This window comes from Scyliorhinus canicula, chromosome 5 (genome assembly GCF_902713615.1).
Source record: "Scyliorhinus canicula chromosome 5, sScyCan1.1, whole genome shotgun sequence".
Taxonomy (NCBI): Eukaryota; Metazoa; Chordata; class Chondrichthyes; order Carcharhiniformes; family Scyliorhinidae; genus Scyliorhinus; species Scyliorhinus canicula.
In genome coordinates, this window is record NC_052150.1 from 229,785,867 (window position 1) to 229,804,071 (window position 18,205).

The window sequence follows — 18,205 nt, forward strand, 5'->3', positions numbered from 1 at the left end:
CATTGTTTAGGGGGGGGTTCTTGTCCAATCCAAATAACGCGTTATACTGGGGTTGGCTCTTGTTCAGCGATAGGTGCTGGGATACTGGAGATGCCAGTGGAACAGAGAATAAAATAATTACATGAGGGAAGCAAGGGTCAAACATGAGGATCCTTACACTAACCATTCACGGAACCTCTTATCTGGGAGCAACGCCGTGTGCAATCTCCACGGGGTCTCGGAGAGCAGCCCGGCTCCAAAATCAGGTCCACAAAATGTGGAGCATGATCCCATATGCCCACCGCTGAGTGCCCCCCCCACCCCCACCCCAGGGAGAAGAGACTTACCAACCACAAAGGAGTCAATCCGGGAATAGACCCGATGGACATGAGAAAAAAAAGAAAGCTCCTTATCCCTGGGATCCTGAATTTCCACGGACCTGCCCCCACCCCCCTGATCATGAGCATCAATAGCTCCTTCGCCACCCCTGATGGTGTCCGAGTCTTGGGACTCGACCTACCCAATGTGGGTTCCAAATTACAAAGCCCCCCCCCCCCCCCCCGCCATAATTAGTTGATGTGAATCAAGATCTGGGGCAGATACCAGCTTAGAAACATAGAATTTACAGTGTAGAAGGAGGCCATTCGGCCCATCGAGTCTGCACCGGCCCTTGGAAAGAGCACCCTACTTAAGCCCACACCCCCACCCTATCCCCGTAACCCAGTAACCCCACCAACCATTTTTTGTGGGGGGGGGGCATTAAGCGGTATTTTATCAAAGCCAATCCACCTAACCTGCACGTCTTTGGACTGTGGGAGGAAACCGGAGCACCCGGAGGAAACCCACGCAGACACAGGGAGAATGTGCAGACTCCACACAGTGATCCAAGCTGAGAATCGAACCTGGGACCCTGGCGCTGTGAACCAACAGTGCTAACCCCTGTGCTACCGTGCCGCCCCCGCATCTTGTTAATGATTGCTGCGGCATCCCAGTTCGGTGCATACACATTGGCCAACACCACAGGCATTATCGCCAATGACCCACTAAAGATTATACACCCTTATTTGAAGGGGGTTGGAGTATGAGACTCGGATTGGATTGGATTGGATTTGTTTATTGTCACGTGTACCGAGGTACAGTGAAAAGTATTTTTCTGCAAGCAGCTCAACAGATCATTCAGTACATGGGAAGAAAAGGGAATTGAACAGAATTCAAGAAAATACATGAGAATACATAATAGGGCAACACAATATATACAATGTAACTACATAAGCATTGGCATCGGATGAAGCAGATAGGATGCAGTGTTAATGAGGTCAGTCCATAAAAGGGTCATTTAGGAGTCTGGTGACAGCGGGGAAGAAGCTGTTTTTGAGGTCTAGCTGCAATTGTACAAGGTACTGGTGGGACCACATCTGGAGCACTGGGAGCAGTTTTGGTCCTCTAAGGAAAGATATTGTTTCGTTGGAGGCGGTTCAGAGAAGGTTCACTGGGATGATTCCCAGTATGGAGGGATTGTCTTGTGAGCAAAGGTTAAACAGTTTGGGACTCTACTCACTGGAATTGAGAAGAATGAGAGGTGATCTCATTGAAACATCTCTGATTCTTAAGGGGCCAGACAGAGTAAATGCTGAGAGGATGTTTCCCCTCAGAGACCCCCGCCTCCCTCAGACCCCGCCTCCCTCAGAGACCCCACCTCCCTCAGAGACCCCGCCTCCCTCAGAGACCCCACCTCCCTCAGAGACCCCGCCTCCCTCAGAGACCCCGCCTCCCTCAGAGACCCCACCTCCCTCAGAGACCCCACCTCCCTCAGAGACCCCTCCTCCCTCAGAGACCCCACCTCCCTCAGAGACCCCGCCTTCCTCAGAGACCCCACCTCCCTCAGAGACCCCGCCTCCCTCAGAGACCCCAACTCCCTCAGAGACCCCGCCTTCCTCAGAGACCCCGCCTCCCTCAGAGACCCCGACTCCCTCAGAGACCACACATCCCTCAGAGACCCCACCTCCCTCAGACCCCGCCTCCCTCAGAGACCCCCCGTCTCCCTCAGAGACCCCGCCTCCCTCAGAGACCCGCCTCCCTCTGAGACCCCACCTCCCTCAGAGAACCCCACCTCCCTCAGAGACCCCGCCTCCCTCAGAGACCCCTCCTCCCTCAGAGAACCCCACCTCACTCAGAGACCACCCGTCTCCCTCAGACCCCGCCTCCCTCAGAGGCCCCCGCTTTCCCTCAGAGACCCGCCTCCCTCAGAGACCCCTCCTCCCTCAGAGACCCCACCTCCCTCACACCCCGCCTCCCTCAGAGACCCTGCCTCCCTCAGAGACCCCCACCTGCCTCAGAGACCCCACCTCCCGCAGAGACCCCACTTCCCTCAGAGACCCCGTCTCCCTCAGAGACCCCGCCTCCCTCAGAGAACCTGCCTCCCTCAGAGACCCCGCCTCCCTCAGAGACCCCACCTCCCTCTGAGACCCCGCCTCCCTCAGAGACCCCACTTCCCTCAGAGACCCCACCTCCCTCAGAGACCCCATCTCCCTCAGAGACCCTGCCTCCCTCAGAGACCCCGCCTCCCTCAGAGAACCCCACCTCACTCAGAGACCCCACCTCCCTCAGAGACCTCACCTCCCTCAGAGACCCCACCTCCCTCAGAGACCCCCCACCTCCCTCAGAGACCCCACCTCCCTCTGAGACCCAGCCTCCCTCAGAGACCCGCCTCCCTCAGAGACCCCGCCTCCCTCAGAGACCCCACCTCCCTCAGAGACCCCACCTCCCTCAGAGATCCCACCTCTCTCAGAGACCCCCACCTCCCTCAGAGACCCCCCATCTCCCTCAGAGACCCCCATCTCCCTCAGAGACCCCACCTCCCATAGAGACCTCGCCTCCCTCAGAGACCCCGCCTCCCTCAGAGACCCCACCTCCCTCACACCCCGCCTCCCTCAGAGACCCTGCCTCCCTCAGAGACCCCGCCTCCCTCAGAGACCCTGCCTCCCTCAGAGACCCCCACCTGCCTCAGAAACCCCGCCTCCCTCAGGGACCCCGCCTCCCTCAGAGACACCTGCCTCCCTCAGAGACCCCACCTCCCTCACACCCCGCCTCCCTCAGAGACCCTGCCTCCCTCAGAGACCCCCACCTGCCTCAGAAACCCCACCTCCCTCAGAGACCCCGCCTCCCTCAGAGACCCCGCGTCCCTCAGAGACCCCCGCCTCCCTCCGAGACCGCATCTCCCTCAGAGACCCCACCTCCCTCAGAGACCCCCCACCTCCCTCAGAGACCCTGCCTCCCTCAGAGACCCCCCACCTCCCTCAGAGACCCCACCTCCCTCAGAGACCCCGCCTCCCTCAGAGACCCCACCTCCCTCAGAGACCCCACCTCCCTCAGAGACCCCGCCTCCCTCAGAGACCCCACCTCCCTCAGAGACCCCCGCCTCCCGCAGAGACCCCACTTCCCTCAGAGACCGCACCTCCCTCAGTGACCCCGTCTCCCTCAGAGACCCCGTCTCCCTCAGAGACCCCGCCTCCCTCAGAGACCCTGCCTCCCTCAGAGACCCCGCCTCCCTCAGAGACCCCACCTCCCTCAGAGACCCCCACCTCCCTCAGAGACCCCCGCCTCCCTCAGAGATCCCACCTCCCTCAGAGACCCCACCTCCCTCAGAGACCCCACCTCCCTCAGAAACCCCGTCTCCCTCAGAGACCCCCGCCTCCCTCCGAGACCCCATCTCCCTCAGACCCCGTCTCCCTCTGAGACCCCGCCTCCCTTAGACCCCGTCTCCATCAGACCCCGTCTCCCTCAGAGACCCCCACCTCCCTCAAAGACCCGCACCTCCCTCAAAGACCCCTGTCTCCCTCAGAGACCCCTGTCTCCCTCAAAGACCCCCGCCTCCCTCAGCGATCCCACCTCCCTCCCTCAGAGACCCCAGCTCCCTCAGAGACCCCGCCTCCTTCAGAGACCCCCGCCTCCCTCAGAGACCCCGCCTCCCTCAGAGACCCCCACCTCCCTCAGAGACACCCGCCTCCCTCAGAGACCCCACCTCCCTCCGAGACCCCACCTCCCTCAGAGACCCCCGCCTCCATCAGAGACCCTGCCTCCCTCAGAGACCCCCACCTGCCTCAGAGACACCCGCCTCCCTCAGAGACCCCGTCTCCCTCCGAGACTCCACCTCCCTCAGAGACCCCCGTCTCCCTCAGAGACACCCGCCTCCCTCAGAGACACCCGCCTCCCTCAGAGACCCCGCCTCCCTCAGAGACCCCGCCTCCATCAGGGACACCCCACCTCCCTCAAAGACCCCTGTCTCCCTCAGAGACCCCGCCTCCATCAGAGAATCCCACCTCCCTCAAAGACCCCCGTCTCCCTCAGAGACCCCCACCTCCCTCAAAGACCCCCGTCTCCCTCAGAGACCCCCGCCTCCCTCAAAGACCCCCGTCTCCCTCAGAGACCCCCACCTCCCTCAGAGACCCCGCCTCCCTCAGAGACCCGCCTCCCTCAGAGACCCCCACCTCTCTCCAGGACCTCTCTGAATTCACCGAGCTGTGGTCGCTGTGGTAACTGCGATGGTGAATGTACAGCTCTGGGGTTTTGTGGACCGTGAATTGATGAGAACGTGTCGGCCATTCTGAATAATTGTGGGGTGAGTGTGTGTTTTGTGTTTACAGATTCTGCAGGCAATGAGCCGCCTGTCTCCGTTCTCCAGCAGTGAATACCTGGGCTGGAAGGATTCGGTCAGACACAACCTCTCCGCGAATGACTGCTTTGTGAAGGTAGGGAAGGAGTTCCCGCTCTGCATTTGGATTTGGATTGAATTGGATTGGATTGGTTTTCCTTATTGTCACGTGTACCGAGGTACAGTGAAAAGTATTTTTCTGCGAGCAGCTCAACAGATCATTCAGTACATGGGAAGAAAAGGGAATTAAACAAAATACATAATAGGGCAACACAAGACATATAATGTAACTACATAAGCATTGGCATCGGATGAAGCATACAGGGGTGTAGTGTTAATGAGGTCAGTCAATAAGAGGGTCATTTAGGAGTCTGGTGACAGCGGGGAAGAAGCTGTTTTTGAGTCTGTTCGTCCGTGTTCTCAGACTTCTGTATCTCCTGCCCGATGGAAGAAGTTGGAAAAGTGAGTAAGCCGGGTGGGAGGGGTCTTTGATTATGCTGTCTGCTTTCCCCCGGCAGCGGGAGGTGTAGATGGAGTCAATGGATGGGAGGCAGGTTCGTGTGATGGACTGGGCAGTATTCACGACTCTCTGAAGTTCCTTGCGGTCCTGGGCCGAGCAGTTGCCATACCAGGCTGTGATGCAGCCCGAGAGGATGCTTTCTATGGTGCATCTGTAAAAGTTGGTAAAGGTTAATGTGGACATGCCAAATTTCCTTAGTTTCCTGAGGAAGTATAGGCATTGTTGTGCTTTCTTGGTGATAGCGTCGACGTGGGTGGACCAGGGCAGATTGTTGGTGATTTGTACCCCTAGGAATTTGAAACTGCTAACCATCTCCACCTCGGCCCCGTTGATGCTGACAGGGGTGTGTACAGTACTTTGCTTCCTGAAGTCAATGACCAGCTCTTTAGTTTTGCTGACATTGAGGGAGAGATTGTTGTCGTTACACCACTCCACTAGGTTCTCTATCTCCCTCCTGTATTCTGACTCGACGTGATTCGAGATCCGGCCCACTATGGTCGTATCGTCAGCAAACTTGTAGATGGAGTTGGGACCAAATTGTGCCGCTCTCCCTCTGAAACAAACTAGCTCACTTTTCTACCAGCACAGTGGGTGTACCTACAGCTCAGGGACTGCAGCAGTTCAAAGCGGCAGCTCACCCCCACCTTCTTGAGGGCAACTAGGGATGGGCAGTAACTACTGACTGAGCCAGCCACACACAAAGCCAGTGAAAGAATTTTTCAAACGTCTATTCAACAGCGTGAGTCTTCCTGGTTAACCTGATCCAAAATATTATTGAGTCAGGGCAAGTGTGAAATGACAATTTAACACCCATTCCAACTGGCTGCAGGAAGTGAGAATAGAATAACTCCTATAAACACTGGCTTAAACATAACTGAATTAATATTTTCAGAGCCACCCACATTGCTGTGGGTCTGGAGTCACATGTAGGCCAGACCGGGTAAGGATGGCAGATTTCCCCTTCCCTAAAGGACATTAGAGACCCAGATGGGTTTTTACAACAATCGACGATGGTTTTTTCATGGTCATCATTGCTGAGACAAGCTTCATATCCCAGATTTATTAAACCACCCAATCCAGAGATTTGAGGAATACTGAGGGAGTGCTGCATTGTCAGAGGGTCAGTACTGAGGGAGTGCTGCACTGTCAGAGGGTCAGTGCTGAGGGAGTGCTGCACTGTCAGAGGGTCAGTACTGAGGGAGTGCTGCACTGTCAGAGGGTCAGTACTGAGGGAGTGCCGCACTGTCAGAGGGTCAGTACTGAGGGAGTGCTGCACTGTCAGAGGGTCAGTACTGAGGGAGTGCCGCACTGTCAGAGGGTCAGTACTGAGGGAGTGCTGCACTGTCAGAGGGTCAGTACTGAGGGAGTGCCGCACTGTCAGAGGGTCAGTACTGAGGGAGTGCTGCACTGTCAGAGGGTCAGTACTGAGGGAGTGCTGCACTGTCAGAGGGTCAGTTCTGAGGGAGTGCCGCACTGTCAGAGGGTCAGTACTGAGCGAGTGCCGCACTGTCAGAGGTTCAGTACTGAGGGAGTGCCGCACTGTCAGAGGGTCAGTACTGAGGGAGTGCTGCACTGTCAGAGGGTCAGTACTGAGGGAGTGCTGCACTGTCAGAGGGTCAGTACTGAGGGAGTGCAGCACTGTCAGAGGGTCAGTACTGAGGGAGTGCTGCACTGTCAGAGGGTCAGTTCTGAGGGAGTGCCGCACTGTCAGAGGGTCAGTACTGAGCGAGTGCCGCACTGTCAGAGGGTCAGTACTGAGCGAGTGCCGCACTGTCAGAGGTTCAGTACTGAGGGAGTGCCGCACAGTCAGAGGGTCAGTACTGAGGGAGTGCTGCACTGTCAGAGGGTCAGTACTGAGGGAGTGCTGCACTGTCAGAGGGTCAGTACTGAGGGAGTGCTGCACTGTCAGAGGGTCAGTACTGAGGGAGTGCTGCACTGTCAGAGGGTCAGTTCTGAGGGAGTGCCGCACTGTCAGAGGGTCAGTACTGAGGGAGTGCTGCACTGTCAGAGGGTCAGTACTGAGGGAGTGCTGCACTGTCAGAGGGTTAGTACTGAGGGAATGCTGCACTGTCAGAGGGTCAGTACTGAGGGAGTGCTGCACTGTCAGAGGGTCAGTACTGAAGGAGTGCCGCACTGTCAGAGGGTCAGTACTGAGGGAGTGCTGCACTGTCAGAGGGTTAGTACTGAGGGAATGCTGCACTGTCAGAGGGTCAGAACTGAGGGAGTGCTGCACTGTCAGAGGGTCAGTACTGAGGGAGTGCTGCACTGTCAGCGGGTCAGTACTGAGGGAGTGCCGCACTGTCAGAGGGTCAGTACTGAGGGAGTGCCGCACTGTCAGAGGGTCAGTACTGAGGGAGTGCTGCACTGTCAGAGGGTCAGTACTGAGGGAGTGCAGCACTGTCAGAGGGTCAGTACTGAGGGAGTGCCGCACTGTCAGAGGGTCAGTACTGAGGGAGTGCTGCACTGTCAGAGGGTCAGTACTGAGGGAGTGCCGCACTGTCAGAGGGTCAGTACTGAGGGAGTGCTGCACTGTCAGAGGGTCAGTACTGAGGGAATGCTGCACTGTCAGAGGGTCAGTACTGAGGGAGTGCCGCACTGTCAGAGGGTCAGTACTGAGGGAGTGCCGCACTGTCACAGGGTCAGTACTGAGGGGGTGCTGCACTGTCAGAGGGTCAGTACTGAGGGAGTGCTGCACTGTCAGAGGGTCAGTACTGAGGGAATGATGCACTGTCAGAGCGTCAGTACTGAGGGAGTGCTGCACTGTTAGAGGGTCAGTACTGAGGGAGTGCTGTACTGTCAGAGGGTCAGTACTGAGGGAGTGTTGCACTGTCAGAGGGTCAGTACTGAGGGAGTGCTGCACTGTCAGAGGGTCAGTACTGAGGGAGTGCTGCACTGTCAGAGGGTCAGTACTGAGGGAGTGCTGCACTGTCAGAGGGTCAGTACTGAGGGAGTGCTGCACTGTCAGAGGGTCAGTACGGAGGGAGTGCTGTACTGTCAGAGGGTCAGTACTGAGGGAATGCCGCACTGTCAGAGGGTCAGTACTGAGGGAATGCCGCACCGTCAGAGGGTCAGTACTGAGGGAGTGCCGCACTGTCAGAGGGTCAGTACTGAGGGAGTGCTGCACTGTCAGAGGGTCAGTACTGAGGGAGTGCCTGCACTGTCAGAGGGTCAGTACTGAGGGAGTGCCGCACTGTCAGAGGGTCAGTACTGAGGGAGTGCCGCACTGTCAGAGGGCCAGTACTGAGGGAGTGCTGCATTGTCAGAGGGTCAGTACTGAGGGAGTGCAGCACTGTCAGAGGGTCAGTACTGAGGGAGTGCAGCACTGTCAGAGGGTCAGTACTGAGGGAGTGCTGCACTGTCAGAGGGTCAGTACTGAGGGAGTGCTGCACTGTCAGAGGGTCAGTTCTGAGGGAGTGCCGCACTGTCAGAGGGTCAGTACTGAGGGAGTGCCGCACCGTCAGAGGGTCAGTAATGAGGGAGTGCCGCACTGTCAGAGGGTCAGTACTGAGGGAGTGCTGCACTGTCAGAGGGTCAGTACTGAGGGAGTGCCGCACTGTCAGAGGGTCAGTACTGAGGGAGTGCTGCACTGTCAGAGGGTTAGTACTGAGGGAATGCCGCACTGTCACAGGGTCAGTACTGAGGGAGTGCTGCACTGTCAGAGGGTCTGTACTGAGGGAGTGCCGCACTGTCAGAGGGTCAGTACTGAGGGAGCGCCGCACTGTCAGAGGGTCAGTGCTGAGGGAGTGCCGCACTGTCAGAGGGTCAGTACTGAGGGAGTGCCGCACTGTCAGACGGTCAGTACTGAGGGAGTGCCGCACTGTCAGAGGGTCAGTACTGAGGGAGTGCCGCACTGTCAGAGGGTCAGTACTGAGGGAGTGCCGCACTGTCAGAGGGTCAGTACTGAGGGAGTGCCGCACTGTCAGAGGGTCAGTACTGAGGGAGTGCTGCACTGTCAGAGGGTCAGTACTGAGGGAGTGCCGCACTGTCAGAGGGTCAGCACTGAGGGAGTGCTGCACTATCAGAGGGTCAGTACTGAGGGAATGCTGCACTGTCAGAGGGTCAGTACTGAGGGAGTGCTGCACTGTCAGAGGGTCAGTACTGAGGGAGTGCCGCACTGTCAGAGGGTCAGTACTGAGGGAGTGCCGCACTGTCAGAGGGTCAGTACTGAGGGAGTGCCGCACTGTCAGAGGGTCAGTACTGAGGGAGTGCTGCACTATCAGAGGGTCAGTACTGAGGGAATGCTGCACTGTCAGAGGGTCAGTGCTGAGGGAGTGCCGCACTGTCAGAGGGTCAGTACTGAGGGAGTGCTGCACTGTCAGAGGGTCAGTACTGAGGGAGTGCTGCACTGTCAGAGGGTCAGTACTGAGGGAGTGCTGCACTATCAGAGGGTCAGTACTGAGGGAATGCTGCACTGTCAGATGGTCAGTACTGAGGGAGTGCCGCACTGTCAGAGGGTCAGTACTGAGGGAGTGCAGCACTGTTAGAGGGTCAGTACTGAGGGAGTGCTGCACTGTCAGAGGGTCAGTACTGGGGGAGTGCTGCACTGTCAGAGGGTCAGAACTGAGGGAGTGCCGCACTGTCAGAGGGTCAGTACTGAGGGAGTGCTGCACTGTCAGAGGGTCAGTACTGAGGGAGTGCTGCACTGTTAGAGGGTCAGTACTGAGGGAGTGCTACACTGTCAGAGGGTCAGTACTGAGGGAGTGCCGCACTGTCAGAGGGTCAGTACTGAGGGAGTGCCGCACTGTCAGAGGGTCAGTACTGAGGGAGGGCCGCACTGTCAGAGGGTCAGTACTGAGGGAGTGCCGCACTGTCAGAGGGTCAGTACTGAGGGAGTGCTGCACTGTCAGAGGGTCAGTACTGAGGGAGTGCCGCACTGTCAGAGGGTCAGTACTGAGGGAGTGCTGCACTGTCAGAGGGTCAGTACTGAGGGAGCGCTGCAACTGTCAGAGGGTCAGTACTGAGGGAGTGCTGCACTGTCAGAGGGTCAGTACTGAGGGAGTGCTGCACTGTCAGAGGGTCAGTACTGAGGGAGTGTTGCACTGTCAGAGGGTCAGTACTGAGGGAGTGCCGCACTGTCAGAGGGTCAGTACTGAGGGAGTGTTGCACTGTCAGAGGGTCAGTACTGAGGGAGTGCCGCACTGTCAGAGGGTCAGTACTGAGGGAGCGCTGCACTGTCAGAGGGTCAGTACTGAGGGAGTGCTGCACTGTCAGAGGGTCAGTACTGAGGGAGCGCTGTTCCCCACGGTGGAGGTGGAGTTTGGCCGCCAATGGTTAGCTGCTGGATATTCTGGTCTTGCTGTCGACAGCTTCTCCCACTGTTTGTACCGTCGGAGGATCACGTCTGTGGGACCGGAGGGTTTTGTCCCCCGTTTGCGCAGCGTGTTGTATGTGCATTGATTGATGTTGTTGTCTGTATCTTGCTCCCGCAGGTACTGAAAGACCCGGGAAAGCCGAGGAGCAAAGGAAATTCCTGGACTGTGGATCCTTCCCGAATTCCAAGCAAGGCCCTGAGATGCCAGAAGATGCCTGTTCCCGGGCGGGATCAGGAGACGTTTGCCCGTGACTTGGGCACACTGCTCTTTGCACCTCGGGGCAGGGGATGTGCTGGGGGAGGAGGGAGTGACCAGGCCTGGAACCCTGGATCTCTGCTCCCCCGCTCACTCGCTGGTTTGGAGCAGTCATTGAACCCCACTCCCCCCACCTCCTCGGTCCCAGCACCGGCCGAGCACCCCCAGGGTCAGCGCCCGCCACCTTCTTCCAGTTCATCGGGTTCGGACTGTGAGCCGGAGACCCCCACGGTTCGAGCTCTGCCCCCCTGGGAATTACCCACGTCCCACACCCGTCACACCCCGCCCAATGCCATGGCCCCTCCCAGCAGCGGGCTCCCTCGACCCTCCATCCCAGGGTTGCCTCTCTGGCCCCTGGTTCCCCCAAACCCATACCCCTCCCTTTCCTTGCCCCCCAATCCTGGACTTGATCTGGATGCCAGGCTGCGTGAAGTGCCTCCCAATAAAACTGTATTTGATGTACTGACGCCGAACCTGGTCTGACCCTCCCTCACTGACAGATTGTAGTCTGCAGACAGAGGACATCTATCTTCAGGGACATTGTGCGGAGATTTTAACCACAATGCAACAGCTTCCTGCTCAATATTCAGGCCGCGTTTGTAACAGGCTCATTGGCACCCGCTCGAACTGACATCCGTTCATCCGCATGATTATTTGCAAACAAAAGGAATCGGTTCCAGCCTCGCGCCTTTGTTGAATTACCCAGCAGCTTGGGCAGCCCATAGTTCCCCCATTACCGTCTCCATGGCAATGCCTCGGCCAATCACAGCTGGCGTGCCGCCCGATCAGCAACCTTTTCTCCTGCCGTACAAATCGTTGTGATTGTTTGAAATTTGATATTCTTGTCTTTGCCCTGATGGGTGCAAGATAGAAAACTTCAGCGACATGTCTCGCTTTTCAGCGATATTCCAGTTCTGTGTCGCCAAGTGATAATTCCAGATTCATTAAACTGTATAAATGAACATTGAGCTGGTGTCTCAGTTATCAACACAGGAACAGAACCTCAACGCGCAAGCGGGGCTGCACGCTGAAGAAGGGAGGGTGGGCGGGGTGGGGGCAGAATCCATTATCTGGGTTGGGGTGGGGGGCTCGAGATATCGGAGCGCCATTTAACAACAATCTCTGCCTGTGCTCAGGGGTTGGCTCCTTGGCTCAGTGCGGCCTGGGTGGGTGCTCCCCACTAGGGGTCCCGTAAACCCCCCAGAGTACCGTTCGATAGCGGAATCGTCCCCCGGGGGGGGGGGGGGGGGATGCCTGGCCAGAACGGACCGTTTAAAATAGATTTAATCGCGCCACCTTCTCTCGTTCCGCTCCCTGGTAGCCGAGCCAGCCAATCAGCTCCGGGGGACGTAGGGACCGGCCAGTGATGCTAAACCCCGTGAGAAAATACATTAAAACAAAACTCAGCTCTTTTGTAATTGTAAAAGCCCTCGTGGATTTCGCCTTCCCGGGATCGTGCTCCAGCTCACTGTGTGTCAGGGTGGTAATACCTCCATTGCCCCCTCGATGCCCAGGCACCCTGGGCACCAGCTCTGTCTCTCCATCACACAACCAGATTCTTGAGAACCATTTATTAAAGTGTTAATGTTGCAGGTTGCTGAGTAAAGCTGCCGACAGGCAAGAATATACAGGCGGAGAGAGAGAGAGAGACAAATAAAACATGCAGAGAGAGAGAGAGAGGCAGCTCCGCTGACAGTTCACATACTTGTCCTGACGCTGAATCTTCCAACCGGGAAGACATCCCATCGGAGGCTCCCAGCTCCGCGAGACGCCCCCGCCACCATGTTAATCGCAGGTCAGAGTATGGGAAAAGCATCAACAATCTGTGGACATAGTTTATGGTCAGTCAGTCCCTCCCTCCCGCTCTCTCCCAGATGAAGAACAACAGGAATGGGCAAATCCGAATCCAGGTTAATAGCCGATATTCCGCTGATTATCGCAGGGCACACAGACAGCGAGAGGCCACCCAGCGAAGAGGGGTGACAGTGAGTAACAGAGTGGAGTCATTCTCAGAAGGTGGTTAAGTGTCACCCACATTGCTGTGGGTCAGGAGTCACATGTAGGCCAGACCGGGTAAGGACGGCAGATTTCCCCTTCCCGAAAGGACATTAGTGACCCAGGTGGGTTTGGGGCGATGCAGAAAGGCAGACGTTCAGTCCCTCGAGACTGTTTTGTCATTCGATCAGATTGTAGCCGGTGTGCATCTTAACTCTCCCGACCCGGCTTGCGTCCGTCATCCCTGCCTCACAACCTGTCAACCTCAGTTTCGAATTCACCCTCCCATCGCCATGTTTTTGGGGGGGCAGAGTTCCGGATTCCCGCTCTCCCTTGTGCACAGAAATACTTCCTCAACAGTCTGGCTGCAATTTTAAGATTCTGCCCCCTTGTTCTGAGCTCTTCCCCCGAGTACAGGAGAGTCTCTTTCGATCAAACCCCTTCATCGTATTAAACGCCTCCATCAGATCCCTCCTCGCTCCTCTAAACTCAGGAGCGCGTGCCTGGTCTCTGGAATAACTGAACCCGCACAGCTGGTCTCGCTGCTCCCCATCACGAACCAGACTTTGTGACGGACACGAGCGAGGAATCCCCTCTGTGTCACAGATTTGCCCCCAGCTAGGGCATTGTGCACAGTCCTGGGCACAGGAGGAATGTGCAGGCGCTGGAGAGGGAGCAGAAAAGATTCCCGAGAGCGGTTCCCGGGATCAGGAACATCAGTTATGAAGATAGATTGGAGAAGTTGGGAATGTTCTCTTTGGGGAAGAGATGGCTGAGAGGAGAGGGGATAGAGATGTTCAAAAGCATGAGGGGTCATGTGGGGCAGTGAATGTGTCTCTCCGTCTGCACCGGAACCTCTGGGTACCAGTCCCGATTCAGGACCTGATAACCACGGAATGTGTGTTCAGAATGTGGCCAAATCCTTCCGATCATAGAACAGTACAGCACAGAACAGGCCCTTCGGCCCTCGATGTTGTGCCGAGCAATGATCACCCCACTTAAACCCACGTAACCCGTATACCCGTAACCCAACAATCCCCCCATTAACCTTACACTACGGGCAATTTAGCATGGCCAATCCACCTAACCCGCACATCTTTGGACTGTGGGAGGAAACCGGAGCACCCGGAGGAAACCCACGCACACACGGGGAGGACGTGCAGACTCCACACAGACAGTGACCCAGCTGGGAATCGAACCTGGGACCCTGGAGCTGTGAAGCATTGATGCTAACCACCATGCTACCGTGAGGCCCCCCTGATCCTCCTGATGTAAGCTGCCAAAGAGCGGGAGAGCTTCCTGCTCAGCTATACTGCCAAAGAGCGGGAGAGCTTCCTGCTCAGCTATACTGCAGAGCCAACAGCAAATCAGTGCAGTTCTTTGTGAATGGACGTCCCTGTTCGGCGAGAGGGGATACCTCATCAGGAGGGGTGTGGACAGGATAGATCGAGGCTTTCCAAAGGGAATTGGATTGTTAACTGTGAAGGACGCGCAGGATTAAGAGGGAAAACTCTCGGTGCATTGCTCCCTCAGAGGGCTAGTACAGACGTGTGGGGCAGAATGGCCCCATTCTATGCTGTAACTATTCTGTGATGCAGCCAGGGTGTGACATTCCTTCGAAAGCTCTTTCAAAGAAGCAGAACCAAAGTGTGGCCATTCAGCCTCCTGGATCATTCTGTGCAACTTTCCATTCCTTCACGCAAGTCCAAAGGTGATTGGTTGAGTCACCGGATGCCTGAAGAATGCCACTCGATATATCCAGCCAATCAGACCACCTCCCAACTAGTTTTCAATTCCCAATGCCCCCTCCTATTCTGTATGCATCTTGGTTACTGCCATGACCTCACAGAGAACCTTCCCACATGTCTTCTGAAATGTCCAGATAGACAACATTCATAGATCTGTCCATCAAGCTCATAACCTTGGGCAGCACGGTAGCAAAGTGGCTAGCACAATTGCCTCACAGCTCCAGTTTCCCAGGTTCGATTCCCGGCTTGTGCGCAGAGTCTGCACATTCTCCCCGTGTGTGCGTGGGTTTCCTCCGGGTGCTCCGGTTTCCTCCCACAGTCCAAAGATATGCGGGTTAGGTGGATCGCCCATGATAAATTACCCCTTCAAGTGTCTAAAGAGGTTAGTGGGGTTACAGGGATAGGGTGGAGGTGTGGGCTTAGGTAGGTTGCTCTTTCCAAGAGCTGGTGCAGACTCGATGGGCCGAATGGCCTCCTTCTGCACTGTAAATTCTATGAACCTTAAATGTACTCAACTGTGTTTGTGAAACATATCCCAAACTTTGCAAATCTACACTGACTCTCTCCCGGATAACGGATGTTAGTTTTAGGCGAGCCATTGCCAAGACTGGCTGTTCAAATTTTTAAATGTAATACACATTTTAAATTCCCCATCTGCCAGATACTGTAGCCCCATTTCGCAGATGTACAGGTTGCAAATCATTACTTTCTGGAATGTACTCAATCTTAACTCCCATTATTTCCGTCATTCCTATCTTTACCGTCACAGAATTTCCTGCTGTTATTGGCCCCCCTTCCCTTGACCGCGAAGCATGACTTGAAAACTCTTGAATCATAAAATCATGGTCACAGGACAGAAAGAGGCCATTCAGCCCGTTATCTCTGTGCTGTCCCACTGAAGGAGAAGTTCACCTTGATGAATCAGTTTATTGTGAGGGGTTTACAGCGTGATCGGATCAAAGGGTTTAAAGAAGCCAACATCAAAAATCGGATGAATCGGTTTCATAGAATTTACAGTGCAGAAGGAGGCCATTCGGCCCATCGAGTCTGCACCGGCTCTTGGAAAGAGCACCCTACCCAAGGTCAACACCTCCACCCTATCCCCATAACCCAGTAACCCCACCCAACACTAAGGGCAATTTTGGACACAAAAGGCAATTTAGCATGGCCAATCCACCTAACCTGCACATCTTTGGACTGTGGGAGGAAACCGGAGCACCCGGAGGAAACCCACGCACACACGGGGAGGACGTGCAGACTCCACACAGACAGTGACCCAGCTGGGAATCGAACCTGGGACCCTGGAGCTGTGAAGCGATTGTGCTATCCACAATGCTACCGTGCTGCCCAAGCGTTTCCTCAAGCGTTGGGTAGGCGGGGAGCCAGAACAAGGGCGGCGCGGTAGCACAGTGGTTAGCACTGTTGCTTCACAACGCCAGGGTCCCAGGTTCGATTCTCGGCTTGGGTCACTGTGCGGAGTCTGCACGTTCTCCCCGTGTCTGCGTGGGTTTCCTCCGGGTGCTCCAGTTTCCTCCCACAAGTCCCGAAAGACGTGCTTGTTTGGTCATTTGGACATTCTGAATTCTCCCTCAGTGTGCCCGAACAGGCGCCGGAGTGTGGCGACTAGGGGATTTTCACAGTAACCTCATTGCAGTGTTAATGTAAACCTACTTGAGACCCTAACAAACATTATTATTATACGGGGCAGTACCTTAAATGTGGAGCTGTGCTGTTCAGGAAGGATGTCAGGAAACATTTCTTCACAGAGAGGGGAGTGAAAAGGTGGAGTTCTCTCCCCAAAATGCTGGCAAGGGTTTGAATGTGGGTTTGAAGATGGAGGCAGAGGGCTTTTGTGCGAGGTTATTGAAGAATATGGAGCGAAGGAGAGGTAAATACAGATATTCCTCAGCAATGATCCGATTGAATGTTGGAATAGGCTGGAGGGGCTGAATGGCTGAAACGAGTGCACAATACTGCCAGGGAATCCCGGGAGAGGGCCTCCCGACAGTCAACGCAGTACACTGCTCCCCAATAAACCAACCGCTCGCTCAGGGGCAAACTGCAGGCCCCCCCACCGCCACACCCAGCCCCCCACCCAACATCCCCCCCACCGCCACACCCAGCCCCCCACCCAGCCCCCCACCCAACATCCCCCCCACCGCCACACCCAGCCCCCCACCCGCCACACCCAACCGCCACACCCAGCCCCCCACCCAACACCCCCCCACCCGCCACACCCAGCCCCCCACCCAACATCCCCAGCCCCCCACCCAGCCCCCCACCCGCCACACCCAGCCCCCCCACCCACCACACCCAGACCCCCACCCAACATCCCCCCCACCGCCACACCTAGCCCCCCACCTGCCACACCCAGCCCCCCACCCAACATCCCCCCCCACCGCCACACCCAGCCCCCCCCACCCACCACACCCAGCCCCCCACCCGCCACACCCAGCCCCCCACCCAACATCCCCCCCACCCAACCGCCACACCCAGCCCCCCACCCAACATCCCCCCCACCGCCACACCCAGCCCCCCACCCAACCGCCACACCCAGCCCCCCACCCAACATCCCCCCCACCCAACCGCCACACCCAGCCCCCCACCCAACATCCCCCCCACCCAACCGCCACACCCAGGCCCCCATTAAGCCCCCCACCCAACATCCCCCCCACCCAACCGCCACACCCAGCCCCCCACCCAGCCCCCCACCCAACATCCCCCCCACCCAACCGCCACACCCAGCCCCCCACCCAACATCCCCCCCACCGCCACACCCAGCCCCCCACCCAACATCCCCCCCACCCAACCGCCACACCCAGGCCCCCATTAAGCCCCCCACCCAACATCCCCCCCACCCCACCGCCACACCCAGCCCCCCACCCAACATCCCCCCCCACCCAACCGCCACACCCAGCCCCCCACCCAGCCCCCCACCCAACATCCCCCCCACCCAACCGCCACACCCAGCCCCCCCAACCACCACTCCCAGCCCCCCACCCAACCTCCACACCCAGCCCCCCGAACAGCCACACCCAGCCCCCCCAACCGCCACACCCAGCCCCCCCCCACCCGTCAAACCCAGCCCCCCCACCCCCCACACCCAGCCCCCACCCGCCACACCCAGACCCCCACCCACCACAACCAGCCCCCCACCCGCCACACCCAGCCCCCAGCCCAGCCCCCCACCCCCCACACCCAGCCCCCCACCCCCACACCCAGCCCCCCACCCACCACAACCAGCCCCCCACCCGCCACACCCAGCCCCCAGCCCAGCCCCCACCCCCCACACCCAGCCCCCACCCCCCACACCCAGCCCCCCTCCCGCCACACCCAGCCCCCCACCCACCACACCCAGCCCCCCACCCCCCACACCCAGCCCCTCACCCACCACAACCAGCCCCCCACCCGCCACACCCAGCCCCCAGCCCAGCCCCCCACCCCCCACACCCAGCCCCCCACCCCCCACACCCAGCCCCCCACCCGCCACACCCAGCCCCCCACCCCCCACACCCAGCCCCCCACCCACCACAACCAGCCCCCCCACCCGCCACACACCAGCCCCCAGCCCAGCCCCCCACCCCCCACCCAGCCCCCCCCCCCCACACCCAGCCCCCCACCCCCGCCACACCCAGCCCCCCACCCCCACACCCAGCCCCCCACCCCCCACACCCAACCCCCCACCCACCACCAGCCCCCCCCCACCACCCGCCACACCCGCCCCAGCCCAGCCCCCACCCCCCAC

The 18,205-nt window shown here is 57.8% G+C and overlaps 2 protein-coding genes across 2 annotated transcripts in view; one reads left to right on the forward strand and one right to left on the reverse strand.

The window, feature by feature from the left end:
• Window positions 1-11,200, forward strand: part of foxh1 (forkhead box H1) — a 54,164-nt gene extending 42,964 nt beyond the window's left edge. The window contains exons 2-3 of the mRNA XM_038796481.1: window positions 4,623-4,727; window positions 10,580-11,200. Coding sequence (XP_038652409.1) covers window positions 4,623-4,727; window positions 10,580-11,200 — 726 coding nt within the window. The remainder of the gene's footprint in view (window positions 1-4,622; window positions 4,728-10,579) is intronic.
• A 414-nt stretch (window positions 11,201-11,614) lies between these two features.
• LOC119965720 (kinesin-like protein KIFC3) overlaps window positions 11,615-18,205 on the reverse strand; it is a 32,745-nt gene continuing 26,154 nt past the window's right edge. The window contains exon 5 of the mRNA XM_038796482.1: window positions 11,615-11,666. Within this exon, the coding sequence (XP_038652410.1) occupies window positions 11,615-11,666 (52 nt within the window). The remainder of the gene's footprint in view (window positions 11,667-18,205) is intronic.